This window comes from Phocoena phocoena, chromosome 15 (genome assembly GCF_963924675.1).
Source record: "Phocoena phocoena chromosome 15, mPhoPho1.1, whole genome shotgun sequence".
Taxonomy (NCBI): Eukaryota; Metazoa; Chordata; class Mammalia; order Artiodactyla; family Phocoenidae; genus Phocoena; species Phocoena phocoena.
The window spans coordinates 86,987,384-87,002,763 of NC_089233.1; the positions used below are offsets into that span (position 1 = coordinate 86,987,384).

Here is a 15,380-nt window from a genome sequence, read left to right on the forward strand (position 1 = left end):
GCTGACGAGGTGGTCATCAGCCTGTGACTTCGGCATATCCTGAAGGGAAGCCCTTGAACAGAACACGCTAAATGCCGGATGACGCCCGGGTTCTTACGCTCGCTATTAAAGCAAAAGGGGTGAGAGACAAGAAGTCTCATGTAAAGATATTAAATGACCGTGAACATAAGAACGTAAGTTTCACCAATAATAATAATAATAAATCTTTGGGATGGATTAGGTTTTTGTTTTTAAGGATACTTATATTTCACATTAGGTCAGTGGGACTGATAAGCTGACGGAAACATAGTCCTTTATTAGTGAGTTCTACAATACTGTAACACACAGAAAAAATACAAACAAGTGCGGATCATCTGGGCGAAAATAAACTACAAAGAACGTAAAGATGCGAGCAGTCGAGCCCTGCACGAGGCCGGCCAGAGCCGACGCCAAGAGACAGCACCGAGCACACACTCTCCAACCGCGCCAGCCCCACGTCTGACGGTACAGAACCTGCTTCGTCCTCACTGCTTGTTTCGATTCTGCCGCTCCTGTAAAAAGAGAAAAGCAGCTTAACACAGCGAGCGAACATGCCGTGCAGACAAATTCCCTCCAGGTCGAGGTGCTGTGGCCAGATCTGGACCCGGCTCCCTGCAGGGGCCACCGCCCAAGACAGTTCCAAGCTTCGGGGTCCTGGCCACACGGAATGGGCGCCTAATAACCGCCTGACGTGGTGGCCACCCGCGCAGGGAAGACTCCCCTGGCCAGTTTATTTCCTCCCACCAAGAGGATCACCTTTCCCAAAGTGTGTGACAAGCCTGTGACCCGCAGCTCAGTCCCTCCCCACGGCTGCCTGCCTGCCGGAAGCCATCTAGGCCTCTACTTACGGTTCAGCTGAGACATGGAACAGTCCCCCTCCTGCTGCTCCCCCCAAGCAGGATGAAGCTGGTAATGGACACTGCTGGACAGGGGCTGGTCGATGACGCAATGCCCAAACATTCGGGATCACTACACGTGTAATGTACAACACAAGCAAAACCCTCTCTTTTGCTAGAAACAGACCGCGTGTGTCTTCAGGTTCATAAGACGCCGACTCCCCCACATCCTCCGTGCCGTCACCAGGGCAGGGCACCTGCGGTGCTTTTCAAACCGTCTCACCGTCCTGAAAAGCCCCAGAGCATGTGGGTGAGCCGGGCTGGGTGGGTGGATGGCCGCAGCTCCAAGAATTAACACTGCCTCCCGACCCTGAACTCTGAACTGGAAGGATCAGGAACTCTGTGTTCTGCATCCTCCGAGGAAGAGCACAGCTACCGCCCCTCCTGGAGAGCAATGCAAGCCTCTTTGGAGTTCAAAGTGGCTGCGGCTGGAGTGGTGCCGACAAGGGTGGGCACCTCCCAAAGCCCCGACTCCCTTCAACCACTACAAGGACCACCACCCCTGAGACTGTGAACAGCCTCTCCTCACAGCAAACCCAACAGAGGAGGCGCACTCCTAACCCTGTCTCTGCCCGGTTTTCCACTGAGTTGCCGTGCCTGTGCAGAGCTGACCCTGGACCGTGGCCAGGCCAGTCGTATGAGGGACTCTTCAGCTTGACTCTGTCATTTAAAACCTACACTATTTTAAGTGCCCTAAGCAGTGGCTGTTTCTACATTTAACACCCAGAGGCCTGCAGGGCTGGGTCTGACCCAGCTGCCACAAGACTTGGTGCTTCCCTAAGGAGCCAGCTGGCTTTCAGATGGACGGCTGAGGTGCAGGACCGCCAGCACTCCTGCGGAAGGGCAAGTGCATCCTACCTTCAACACAACGCGTTTCTAAGCATCAGGATCATTTCAAAGCAATGGAGTCAAACTCCAGCTGATCAACAAAAGGACTTCTTGAAAGTCTCCAGGGCGGCCTTCTTGGTGACGGTGGCCTCGCCAGCAAGCTCAGGGTTTTAAGGGAGCGGCTCCCAACCTCATCTCAGTACCCGTCTTTCTTAAGGACACACCCAACTCCTGCATGGAAAGCAGCGCCAGCTGCCGACTCCAGAATGAACCCTGAAGACAAGCGTCCTGGTGGAAGTTTCTGGGGCAAAGTTGAGACCCACCTCCACTCCTCTACAGTCCAGCGAGCTCGAGAGAGGCCACCAGGACAGCAAGAGGTCGGGCTTCCAGACATGGATTAATGGAACGCTGACCCCTGTGGACAAAGGCTTTCAGCCCAGCTGGCCCGCGCACCTTTCCTCGCAGGCGCTCACCTGCTTCTGGAGCATTCGCTGCCCCAGGGGGAGGGGGGAGCAGCCCAGGGAAGCCTCACAGCGTAGCCCAGTGGCAGAGGACATCAGGCGACAGAGGACACCGGGCGACAGAGGACACCGGGCCGAGCCCACTACAGTAACACCTGGAAGCCTCGGGCCCCGAGGGTCTGAGGGAGGGCTGCTCCTTCCTCCGCCCGTTCCCGACGTGCCAGCTCCATCACGAGGCAAGTTCTAGGTCACCAGCACCTTCAAACACCCACCAGGGCGGGGCAGAAGTTTACCCCTCAGCTCATCACAACCAGCAGGACCCAGGGCCACAGCACCTAAGACGCCACACACGCAGAGCCGGCGCCCAGTCACCAGGGGATCTCCGTCCTGTCCCTGCAAATCCAGCAATTTGGTGTTTCATTTTATACCCAATTTCGCAGTAACTGGAAATAAGCCCTTCTCCTTTCCGCCCAAGAGTGAGAGTGGGACCAACCTGCTTTCAAAGTTTTGCAAACTGTGAGCTGTTAGTTTTGTACAACTTTAAAACCGCTACCGGCACTGGGTTCTCTGTACATCCCATTTACAAGCCTTTCTGCCGGAAAACACTCAGGACACTGAACTTCCCAGATGGGTAACGCTTTTTTTTTTTTTTGGTACTACAGAGGACCAAACAGGGGTTGAAAACCCACCTATTATCAACTGACATTTCATGAAAGAAAGAACATTTTAACACCAAAAAAGCAGGAAGAATCTCAGGACGAACTCTCTTGAACGAAGTGCTTTGCCAAGTGTGTCACAATGTCCTTATTTTTCCCATTTCTGGGCCAACTGACAGGCCTCTGAGCCCTGATCTCCTACAGAGCAGACTCATTCCGTGGGCTGTCACAGGAGGTTGGGACTCACTCAGAGACCCACCCAAGGGTTTTCGCTGTGACTCTAGATGCACACATTTCAGTTATGAACTGCCTGCATTCCAACCTCCCCCTCCCCTGCCCTTCTACTCTCTAGACGAGCAAACTCAGGTTTCCAAAAACTGCAGGATGTTGGGTTTTCGAGAGAGAAGCAAGCAGCGACCCCTAGACCAGAGCGTCCCCACTGCTGAGGGCAACGCCCAGCGAGGCCCTCGGTGGGGTATCCGCCCCAGCGGCCCCGCCTGTCCACCCCGGGGCCACAGAACAGTATTTCTAAGTGTTCCTGGCTGGACAGAGACTAGGAAGCACTGTTCTAGAAAACACCATAATTCACAAAGAGAAAAGGAGCAAGTCACCCGCAGGCCCTTTACAAGAGTGTGTGCACCAGTGTTTCTTAACAACTGGAAAAGGACCCCGGGTTCCGGGGTGGCGACCACTCAGACGTCCCCCGCCCCTGCCAGCGACCCACCGCACCCCCGGGACCCAGACTCACCTTGCGCACCACCTCCTCCTCCTCCTGGCGCTTCTCGTAGTGCGAGAAGTCGTCGAAGATGGAGGTGGTGTGCTTGTACGAGGCGATGATCTTCAGCACTTGCTTCGCCTTCTCCAGGGGCACCTCCTGGGTGTCACGGGAGTTGGTGACCGGCTTGTTGTCATTGTTCTCCAGCCGGATGTGCCGGAGCTGGTTGTTGGGCACGTCCTTGACGAAGATCCACTTCACGTCGAACTTGCCCTTCCACTTGTCCTGGGACCAGACCCCGGCGCTGGTGCCGTAGTCCACGGGTGACTTCATCTCAGCCACCCCGCAGAAGTGGCCGCTGCCATTGACGCTGAAGAGCAGGTAGACGGGCCCCTTGCTGCCGAGGGCGCGGAAGGCGCTGTCCAGGCGCCGGTTGCCGTGCTCCGTGCTGCACCAGAGGGAGTACTTGATGGAGCGGTGCACGTCATCCTCCGAGTAGCTCTTGATGATGAACACGCGGCCGCTCTTCAGGTTCCAGTCAAACTCCTTGGGGTTGTAGCTGTGGGCGGCTTTCAGTTTTTCTAGGACGGGGTGGGACTCCGGGCTCGGGGTGGCGCTGGGCTGGGCGCTCCCGGGAGAGTTACTGTCGCCGCTGGTCCCCCCGCTCTGCCCGAACGCCGTGCTTCTGTTGCGAGGGGCGACCCAGCGGGTCTGGGGCGGCTGCTGGGGGCCCGGATGCTGTGGTGGGGCCGGAGGGGGGGGCTGGGTGGGAAGGGGCTGCACGGCCGGCTGGGGCTGGGGGGCCGCCTGGGGGGCCGGCTGGGGCTGCGGAGCCGGGGCCTTGGGCACGGGCCCCTTGTTGTCCCAGGTGCCAATGTCCATGTTATGCTTTATGGGCGGAGGGGGCAGCGCGCCCCCGACGGCGGGCCCGCTCTTCGCCTTCATCTTCGGCTGCAGTTTGGCGGGCTTGCTGGCGATGGCTGCCCACGAGGTCGGCTTCGACACCGGCATGGTCACGTTCGTCCCGCCGCTGCCGGAAAGGATGCCCGTCATCGCCACGCTGCTGACGACCGATCCCACCGTCTTGACTGCAGAGGTGGTGACATCCCCGATCTTGAGGCCCACCATGCCCTGCTCCAGGCTATTCATTCCAGGGGCCTTGTTGAGGGTGTCGCTGTGAAAGCCCGTCTGTCCGTCCACGATCGTGCCGCCCAGGGAGCTCGGCGGGTAGGTGTAGCTGTTCCCGTAAGCTGAACTCTGAGCCTGCTGCCCCTGAGACCCACTCGCCCCCCAGGCCGAGAAGGCGGGGTTTTCGGGGAAAAAGTTAAACCTGTGCTGATAGATGTTGTTCCCCAGGCCCCCAGGCTGCCCGAAAACAGCATCGTGCATAAAATGATGGTCTCCGTTACTGAGCTGTCCGTAGGTGGTGAGGTATGGGATTGGAGGATCCCCTCCGGTAGACCATGGCGCTTCATTGAGGGAATAGGGAAATCCGATGGATGGTGGGTAATAGCTGGACAGGTAGGGGTCGGCCATGGAGGGGTAACTGTTACTCTGCGAAAACAAGCACGTGATGAGTTAGACGTGTCCCGACACGGAGGAAGCGCTGCCACGTCAAGCGCACCCACTTCAGCGCAGGCTGGTGGGGAATAGGCCTGTGCAGCACCAGCTCCCCTCCCAGCGGGCCCAGCCAGGACAGAGACGGCGATGCCCAGACGACCCAGGGGCCACTCCAAACAAAAGGACCACTTGCAACTGATCTGGATTCAAGTTAGGTGACAGCAATCTTCTCAGCAACCCCTCCACTGCACCTTGAAGAGTGGCCCACTTCAAGGCACTCAGCCTGAGGAACAGGTCCCTGTCCCACTGGCAATAATGCTTACACAGGACACTGACAGCACGGACAGCACAGCGCCAAGTGAGCAAGCTTTAAGAGGCAGCAGCCACGAGCTCAGGGCTACAGGCGTGCTGATGACCCACCTGGATGACCCCCAGGACTCCCGCCCTGCCCCTACCCCTGAGCCCAAAGGGGTCTGGCCCCCTCAGTCCCCACCGTTTCCTGGGGCTCTCAGAGGGGAGCTGGCTACAGCGGGGAGACCCTTACTGAAAACGTGCCTCCGTGTGATGGCCGGAACCCCTGGGAGGAGTTTAAGTAGCAGCAGGGCCTCCCCTTGGGGGGGGCGGGGTTCAGGAAAGCTGCCCAGGGCCGGGTTTAGACCTGGGGTCAGCAGTTCTGGGAAGACGTCTCCTTGCAGAGAGACTCACCCAGGGGTTCTAGTCAGAACTGGGCCCGAGAGCGGAAAGGCTGTGAAGGAAAGCAAGAGCGGGGGCAAACGTGGAGTTCTCTGGTCCGATTTCTGCATAGTTCTCCCAAGTAACCAGAAAGTTCTACAAGCAGAGCGGCGGCTGGAGCCCTCCTCCCCGACCCCGCACCTGTCGTCCAGTCAGAGGACCCGCTGCCCTGGCCGGCAGAGGGTGGCTGGTGTCCCAGGTGACTGGAGGAGGCTCTGCTTCACTGGAATGAGAACAGGGAGTAGCTCTCCGGAGCCCCCAGAAGTCCCGTGGAGGACAGGCCAGCTCCTCGGCACATCCCGGCCCAGCACGGGATGTGCTGACCCAGGCACCCGCCGCCGGTCCCCACTGACACCTCCTCCCCCCTGCCCCATCCTAGGATTCCTGGGGCTTTGGGAATCACGCCTCCTTCCTGCTGGCTGCTCCACTTGATGGCAGACTATTCCAGAAGCACTTTTAAAATGGAGTAATGACTATTTGCTTGTTAACACGAATCCTTGAGATTCTCAGGGGGTAGAAAAAGCCAGACAAGTGGCCGTCATCAGTGCTCTGAATGCAGGGGAGCCGTATGAGCCACTGCCCTTGAAAGGATCTCAGTGACTCTGGCCCCCGCACCGTGGCCCCCCCAGCCCCGCCTCCCTGCTTGCCTCCACCCACCCTGTGCCCGCAGGAGGGGCTGCTCTGAGGAGAGTCAGTCCCTGGGAGGCCAGGGTGGCGGACTTGCCCTGTGAGGTGCGGCAGCCCCAGGGGTGGAAGCCTCCAGCCTCTGACCTTGGCGCCCACTGGTGTCTCAACAGCACAATGGGGACAAGCCTTCTGAAGGGAGGCCAGCACTCCCCTCCCCCGTCAGCTGGGCACCCACCTCAGCAGTGGCGGGGCCACATCAACGCGTCCTCCCTCGCACACAAGGAATGCACTCGGGAGAAGAGAGGACCCAAGGGCTGCGTGGCATCCTAACCACACAGCCACGCATCCAACCAGAGCCACAGAAGCACGGCCACGGAACACTGAGCCCACGGGGCCAGCACCTCCCTTCTGACCCGCGCTTCAGCCTTAAGCACAACAGGACTTCACTTAGAACGTGAGCCCACACGTACTGTGTTAACCTTGGCACGTCCCGCAAGTCCACCCCAACCTCACTATTAATGCAGAAGCCCAACACCCTGGTCACACAGACCCCATCGTGCAGATGGGCAGCTCTCAGCCACCTCCAGCCAGGACTGTCCAGGGAAAGAGGAGGCGAGCCAGCCGGCACCCCCGAATCCTCCACCCAGCCACAGGCAGGACCAAGGCGGAGGCAGCCCTGGGAGGACTCCAACCTCTCCTCCCACAACGTGTCAATGCAGGTAGGTCACTACGAGGAGAGCACCAGTGAGGCTGCAGCTCTTTACTGCAAAATCGTGAAATAACCTGGACTGCAGCTCTCCCCTGAACACTTAAATTCATACAACAAAAGGAACGAAGACGCCTCACTTCAAGTTCACAGGGTAAGAAGCTGTGGTTTACTAAGAAGATGCCGCGTGCCACCCGCACCGCCATCCCCAGGGCTCCGAGCTGGCCCTGGCCGAGCCCTCCCGACATCGTCTGTCCCCACCAGGCCGCATGCAGTGACCTCCGGTGCTGGGAACTGAATCCATTTTCATCCGCTTACTGGCAGCCCATCTTCTACCATATCTGCTGGGTCTCCTTCCAAACTCCAGGAGTGAAGCAGCGGAGTAACAGGCAAAGCTGCCAGGAACAGCAGGAGAACCCGGGGGGCCTTCCCTGCTGCGGTCCGCATCCCCCCGCCACCAGGGCTCGGGGCCACTGTCCGCAGTGCTCGGGCTGACTGTCCCAGCCCCGAGTCACAGCGAAACTGAACCGTGCCACTCGGAGAGCTGCGACACAAGGCCGCCAGGGGCACCGCAGGGTTCGGGCACTGCTAGAGCTCACACCCAGCCCCTCAGAAGCCCGCCCAGCCGCGGCCTCGGGCTCTTCAGAGCCACGCTCCCCAGCTGGGCTCCTGCGACAGCAAACACGCCATCTACTTAGTCAGCTGTGCAGCCCAGGTCAAGAGGCCCAAGTTCACCTGCCAGGGACGTGGGTGCAGAAACCAAAGGGATGACGACAAATCGCACCCTTTCTCTTAGTGCATTAATACTTCTGTGCAGAGGTATCGCGGGGCTACTCAAAGGAGCAGCATGGAACAAACTCTTTTAAGGACGACACAGGTAAAACCGCGCCCCCCCCGAAGACCACTTTCACGTGTGACACGTCTAACTGTAGCCTTTGTATAACTTAGGGACTCAAGAAAGGGAGGCTGACAGGTCTCCAAGGCAGCATTAGTCTAGTGACAGTAGAAAAGGCACCCCCAAGCGTTGGACTTTCAGGGTGCCTCCTTGTCACCGAGTCAAAAGCGATAAACAAAATGGGCACTCCAAACAAAATAAACTCCAATAGTCTTGACAGTTACCCCTAGATGACTTTCTTTGAAAAACCAGACAGTAAAACACGATAAACCCATAAACCTATTCTATAATTAAGTTTTTTATACTTAAAACAAAACTTAACCAGTTTTATAAAAAACCCTCATGCTCAATGACCAAAACCACCTGCCTGAAAGTTGGAACGTTTGATTTCTAGATCCATTTTTCTGAGACGTTCTGAAATTACTCAAATGCTTTACGGTTCACAAACAATAAAGTGACTCAGCCATTACAGTGACCAAGAAGAGGGATTGGAGGGAGAAACAGAAAGCCCAAGGCTTCAGACGCCCAAGGCACATGGAACACCTCGTACGCTGAGAAGCATTTACGTGGGGGATGCAGGGGGCTGGAATAAACTATGCAAGAGGGGAGGTACCAAGGGCAATTGTGAAAGCAGTGACGAAGTGACCCAGGGCTGAGAGCAGGCCCCCCACGCCCACAGCTCCTGGGGAAAATCCTGGGGTGCGGCTGGCCGCTCGCTTTTCCCGGGCTTCAGGCTGCAGGTCAGGTCAGAGGAGACCATGGCTTCCGACACCCACACAATTTCTGCGCTTGTCTCCCGCCTTGAGGTGCGCGGCTCTGAGCAGCTTCACAGCGGTGAGCGGTGTGTCCCGATGCCACTCGGCGGTACCATCGCCGCGTCTGAAGGATGCCCCCGGCTCCCAGACGCAGCCACAGGCAACCAGTGCCCATGAGCAAGCGCTCCCCCTGACCCCCGCCCAGGCCCCCGGAGCCACTGTGGAGCAGCAGGAAAGCGCGGGCTGAGCTCCTCCAGGCTCTCTGCACGGGGCAGGCGCTGCGAGAAGGCATCGGTGCGTCCAGCTTTGTGCCGCTGGGGGAAACGCCCCCAACCCTGACAGAAACGCTGGGTGACAGCTGAGCACCATTTCCAAGGAAGGAGCCTTCAGGGGGCCAGACAGGAGCTTCTTGCCAAGAGAGCAGAGAGGCGTAAGTGTCAGCTCGACCACGGAGGACAGACGGCACGTGAGAGACAGTGGACACGAGGTCTCGAAGAGATGCCACACTGACCCTCAAGTGGCGGACACCCCACAGCACTCCGGGCAGCTCTACCCACATCTCATCAGAGGACTCAATCAACAGCACGGCTTAAACCAACTACAAATGATCAGCCCTAGAACCTGAAACGAGTAAATTTATACAACATTCCTAAAAGGTGAATGCTTCTCATTACACTTAGAACACAGCTGAATTATTAAAGAGGAAAAACGAAAAAGTTGACTTTTCTCCTTTCTGTCTACGTCAGACGCGACCGGGCACACTGACAAGGCTGCCGACAACTGAGTGCTGGAGTGCAGACGCAGAATCCCTGGTAACCCCTCCGTCCACATGCTCGGCCTGGCATTTGGCCAGCAGCACCTACGCCAAACTCAGAGGCACTGTCTCCAAAACTCTGAGCAGGAACTTTCTGGGTCCTTGCAGTCTTTCCTTACCTTTCAGAGAAAAAAACAGAGAACGAGAAAGCAGGCCGGCCCTTAGGAGGGCGAAGTCAGGACAAGCCAGCAGCGTCAGAGCCCCACCCAGAGCCCCAACCCCTCGCCCCTGGGCCCCCCCGCCCCCCACCCCGTGCATCCTCTCCCCGCAACGTGTCCAAACAGCTGACTGAAGCGTAGTTCAAGTCTGCTACGTAAGGATGCTCCAGGGTGCCACTAGGAAGGAAAACACACACCGAGGGCAGGGTCCCCAGGCCTTTCTGAGGGAAGCGCACCCACCCCGAGCGTGGTACAAGTCAGCTAACGGAAAGGCACGCTTTCAAATGCTTTCCAAGTCTTCCGAAGCACTAAGGTGTCACAAATCAGAACACCAGAGTGTCTCCAACCGGCTACTACAAACCACAGCTGGGTTAAGAAAAGGTAAGAAAGCAGCCCAGGGCTGACGGATACGCCCACGACCTCCACCGCGGTGACGGCTCCACAGGTGCGCATGCGTACCAGGGAAAGGCCACATATAAAACCGTCCTCTTTAAACACGGGCAGTTCATCTCACGTCAACACCACCTCAGTAAAGGCTAAGTGGACAGACAGGAAGTGTGCGCTCACTGCTTCCTGCCACACCAATCTCCGCTCCGGCTTCCTCACTAGCAGTCTGGGCTGGACGTCACGGCAGAGGCCACATCTAGAGGCAGTGACAATCCCAAGCGACCCCTGACTGCATCACAGCCCACGTGAAGAAATGAGTGGCGAACACAGGACCGAAGGACCCCGCTGCACACGTGGGTGAGAGGTACCGACCCTCAGTCCACAGCCTGGCTCTGCCACCAGGCACAGCAGAGCCTCTCTGGCCTTCAGGTTCCTCATCCGCACGACGAAAAGGCCAGGAAAACTAGGATCTAAGAGCCCTCCCGCGTTGCACGCTTCCCACGCTCTGCAACAATTGGGCATTTCTGGAAGGTCTGCTCTCAATTAAGAGTTTTCTCAATAAATTCACTCCTAAGTGGCGTGCGGATTAATCGTCTTGCTGACAAGTACACATTTTAACACACGAGATGAAGAGGGTGTTTGAAGGCTGTCCACCGATAGCACCAACCCACCACAGTCCTTCCACGCGGCTTCTCCAGCGTGAGCCAGCTGGGACTACTCCCCTGACATCAGAAAGTCATCTGCTCCACTCCTACCTTATAAAAAAAGATTCCAAGCGAAGCAACCCCCTCCCTTGAATTTTTGGTTAAAATCAACACACAACACTGCTAGAACAAACCATGTAAGAGAAATAAATAAGTCCACTTAACTTCCTGCCATCACCTCTGGCTGAAAGCCCATCACCGAGCAGCCCCTTGTCCTGCCCAGAGGAGGGGTGGGCCCTCAGGGGACCCCCTGAACAGGGTCTCTCAGGCTCCTCAGCTGCTGACTTGCCAAGTGCAGCAGGAGGAGAAGAATGGAGAAAAGTTCTAAGACGTTCTACAGAAGGGCAGACTAGCTTCGTTCCGCAGGGAAGAGGCAGAGCCTGACTTTGCTCTAAAGCAAACATACACTGTGCATTTTAAAAGCGGCAGATCTTCTGCTTAAACCTCAACTCCAACTAGCCCAGGGGTTTTAACCAGGACAGTTTAGCCCCCCAGCAGATGTTTGCTGAGGCGTTTTTGGTTGTTACGCGGAGGGTGGTACGCAAATACTAATGACATCTCACAGACGGAGGCCAGGGAGGCTGCTAGACATCCTACAATGCCCCCCAAACAGCGAGTGTTTCTGTCCACAACCCCCTTAGTGCCAAGGCTGAGAAAGCCTGCAACACCTGAGAGAACAGGTGGCTACATCTCACTCAGGTGCCGCCTTGAGCTCTTTGGGCACCATCTAGTCTCACCCTCCCCACAACTCTATCAGGAGCCACCTCTTCCAACTGTCCTAAGAAAAGGAAGCAAGCACAGAGGGGGCAAGCCATCGAAGAAGCGTCACAGTCAGCAGTGGTGTGAAGAACCCAAGGCCGGAGTCTCACTCCAGAGTCCTGCTCTAGCTGCTCCGAGACCAAACGTCCAATCATCCAAAGCTAAAAACAGTCACCGGAAAACTTCAGAGAACCACGCACACCCCCGCTCTGTCTAACGCAGTGCATCACTCACCCACCAGTGCTGAGGCCCTGCCAGGCGCGTGGGACGCCATTTCCTCCAGAGAGAAAACCAGCTTCCCCACACTCATGCCCCACCTGCAACGTGAAGCTGCCCTTCAATATAAGCCTTTGTCAGCCTCTTCCTTTATTTCTAGTACTTTATAGTCTGCTTCTCTGTTGTTTAGGATAATAAAGTCAGAAATACGCTAATAAAGGTTTATTACAAACCTCAGTCCAAATAAATGTAAAAATGTTAAAAAATAAAAAAACTCACCTGGTTTGACTGTCCAGAAAGGTAGGGCTCAAAGTCATTGTCATGAACTGTATCCTTCTGATGCAAAGAACCATTTTGTACTAGAATGAGAAGTTGCAAAATATTACCTTTGAATTTTTTTAAGGTTGCTTTTAATCACAGAAATTAAAGATAGTCAAGTTTCTACCCATCAGCTTCTACTATAAATCACTTTTACTTAAAAATGGGCACAGACATTACAGAACTGATACTTACACAACTAATTAGAAAGCTGATACAAAGCTTTCAATAACTTAGGTTACGCTTCTGATAAAAATTAATCGTACTTTGGTAGATGCTGACAAAATATAGGTGCAGACAAAATACTGCAAGGAACTCGTAACCAGGTTTGGGTAAAGATGATGTGGGCTGAGACCTACGTCTCCAGACAGAGAACGGTGCTTCCTAAAGCCTGGCTATGTGGGCAGCAAAGCTGGGAAGCTGCAACTGAGCGACGCTTCTTAACTGTTATCTGGCTGTGCTCTTATTTTCCACTGTCACCACGCTCAGCCAGGAAAAGAAGGGAAAGGTAAATAAGTGCTGGGCCTTCTCCAATCTCAAAACATGATAACCGTATTTGGTTACACCCGAGTAACACACACACTGGTTCAAAACAGTCTTTGGAGTAAACATGAAGCGTCACCAGTTCTCCCAAGACGGAGTTTTGGGGTTGGACCCCAAGCCAGAGTATCCCAAGAGGCTCAAAAGACAGGGGCTTTACGACTGGGGTAAGGCGCCAGCGTACAGGGCCAAAGGCCAGCAGCCGCCCCAGGGCCAGCCCCACACCTGGGGCCCGCAGACAGGCAGGTCGCTCGGCCCCCGGCCTCCTTCCCTTCCCCCACCCCAATCAACCAGCCTGCCGTGGGAGGGAGAGATGGAGTGACTCTCACCACCGATTTGCTTGCTTCTCCTTGAAAACTCCCTGTTTCCGACCTGTTACGTCTCCCCCAATATCACAGCCTAAGGTTTCGTCTCCCCGAAGAGGAGGGAGAAACACTCCGCGGTTCTGGCTGCCGCTTGCAAGACCTCTCCTCCCCCAACACGCGCGCCGAGCTCTAGGCGAGCGCCGCCCCCTCCGCTCCCGGCCCGCACCGCCATCCGGACTCCGCTCACCTTTATTATCTTGCCCTTTTGTTCTCTGCTTCGCCGCAGGCCCAGACGCGCGAGCGGACAGCACCAGGGGAGAAGGGAACACAAAATTACCCATGAGAACCCCTCCGGGCGGGCGGCGCGCTCCGGCCCCAACGGGCCCGCGGTCCCGGGCGACGTCGGCCCAGCCCCGCGACGCCGACGCCGCGACCCCGACCTGGGCCCCGCGACCCCGGCCCCCATGTTCCCGCTCCGCGAGCGGACCCCGCGACCCCGGCGCCCGGCCCCGCGACCCCGGCCCCACCGCTACCTGGGGGTCCACGCTGGTGGCCGACATGCTTCATGAACAGCCGGCGCGGTGCGGGGCCGGGGCGCCCGCCGGCTCGGGCCTCCCCGCGAGGCCGGGCCTGTCACCCGCGCTCTCGCGGCCCCGGGCCCGCCGCCTCCTCCCCGGGCGCCGTCCGGGCGGCGGCGGCGGTGGCTGGGCGCGCGGGCCGCTCGCGGGCGAGCGCGGGACGAGACGCACTGACGAGGCGCAGACTTCAATGGCGGCAACGGCGGCAGCGGCAGCTACAGCGGCAGCTACAGCGGCGGCGACAGCAGCGGCGACTACGGTGGCGGCGGCGGCAGCGAGGACGAGGCTGCGCGACGTCAGCGAACGCGGGGCAGGCCGGGAGGTCGACGAGCCGCCACGCGCCGCGCCTGCGCGTCGCCGCCCGGCGGGATGAATCTCACACCCGGGTCCCAGTCTCGCGCGGCAGGGCGGGGCGAGCCTGGGCAGTCACATGGGCGTGTCCAGTGGCGTCGCGGGGACCGCCCAGCAGGTGTGCATGTGTCGGCCCTCTCGCCCGCAGCCGCAGCGGGGGCGATGATGCTGCTGCCGCGTGGCGCGTGCAGGCGCAGACTGGTGCAGGTTGTGAGCCTGGTGGCACCACCGCGCTGGTTCTTCAGATGTGAAGAAACTCGAGCCAGCGAGTGCGGCCACCCACCGAAAGCCACTTTTAGCCAGGCTGCAGTCCACTCTACCCCACAGCTCTCCCCCAAACGCCCCTCCAAAAGCCCCTGGAGGGGCGCCCAGGCTCTGAGCTTTGCGGTCCTCGGGGCAGCTCCTCCTGGGCTTCTGCAGCCTCTGTCCTCGCGGAGCCTTCGACTAGAGGTTCCCTGAGGGTGCTGCTGTGTGAGCGCTCTCTTGGGTCTCCAAGGGGCTCCCCAGTTTATAATCATAGTTGCATGTGAGATTCTTGACCACAGGGAGGAAAAGAGTTCATCCCTGCACTTTGTCCCAGTCCAGGACCTGCTAGGGGCCTTTTGGTCTCTCCTCAGAGATGGACAGCCCCTTCCTGGCTCCACCTTCCTGCAGGGAGACCACTTCTCTCTCCCCACTCACTCCCAACCCACCCCACACCAGGCCCCCGGCCTGGCTGCTCCTCGGGGCTCCCGCGCCCCTTCGGCCACTCCCCAACATGGCTTCCAGGTGGGTCTCTTTTCTTCTTTTCTGGCTCTGGCAGGTGTAACATCTTCGCAAGGCCCAGACCTGCTGAAGGTTGAAGGCCTGGAATGCCGGCTCTGCCTCTGTCAACACATGGCCTTCTCCCTGTGTTCTGCCTCTGAGTCTTCCTCCGCTTGTAAGGACACCATCATCGGATTTAGGGCCGCCCTAGTCAAGTATGACCTCATCTTAACTTCATTCTATCTACAGAGACCCTATTTTCAAATAAGGTCACATTCACAGGTATCCTTTGGACAGGAATCTGGGGGGACACTATTCAACCAGTACAGGGATCACAAATAATGTCAACTGAAAAATTTGGAGGCGAGTTACAGGGGCTGAGCGGTGGAAGGAGTAGCCCCGGAAACCAGAGGCCTGCAGAGGTATGGCCACACAGGCCTGCTGGCCAGGGAAGGGGCAGGCAGGATCTGATAGCCACCACCTGGGCCCACCCCGGGCTGCCACCCTGCCAGCTGGGAAATCTGGCAGTGGTCCTCACTGATCTCAGGGAGAGGGGGGTGTGAGGGCCGCTCAGAGCAGGGAGCATAGGCCCCCAGAGGCCCAAGGTGGGGACTCTGTGGGCCCAGCGCAAGGGGCTGAGGCTCCCATACCAGCCCC

General features: G+C 57.7%; 1 protein-coding gene across 1 annotated transcript; it reads right to left on the bottom strand.

The window, feature by feature from the left end:
• Nucleotides 1–503: 503 nt before the first annotated feature.
• YTHDF1 (YTH N6-methyladenosine RNA binding protein F1) lies at nucleotides 504–13,610 on the bottom strand. Its single transcript, XM_065893037.1, has 5 exons — nucleotides 13,584–13,610; nucleotides 13,298–13,322; nucleotides 12,167–12,246; nucleotides 3,608–5,128; nucleotides 504–530 (listed from the first exon to the last, which is right to left on the bottom strand). Exons 1-5 carry the CDS (start codon nucleotides 13,608–13,610, stop codon nucleotides 504–506), a joined length of 1,680 nt encoding a protein of 559 aa, XP_065749109.1.
• Between the last annotated feature and the right edge of the window lie 1,770 nt (nucleotides 13,611–15,380).

Excerpts from the sequence above, each read along its gene's own strand:
- YTHDF1 (XM_065893037.1), bottom strand. The coding sequence starts at position 13,610 with ATGTCGGCCACCAGCGTGGACCCCCAG. Across the intron at positions 13,323-13,583 it reads CCACCAGCGTGGACCCCCAG|AGAACAAAAGGGCAAGATAA; the intron begins GTAGCGGTGGGG and ends GCGGCGAAGCAG. Across the intron at positions 531-3,607 it reads AGGAGGAGGTGGTGCGCAAG|GAGCGGCAGAATCGAAACAA; the intron begins GTGAGTCTGGGT and ends CTCTTTTTACAG.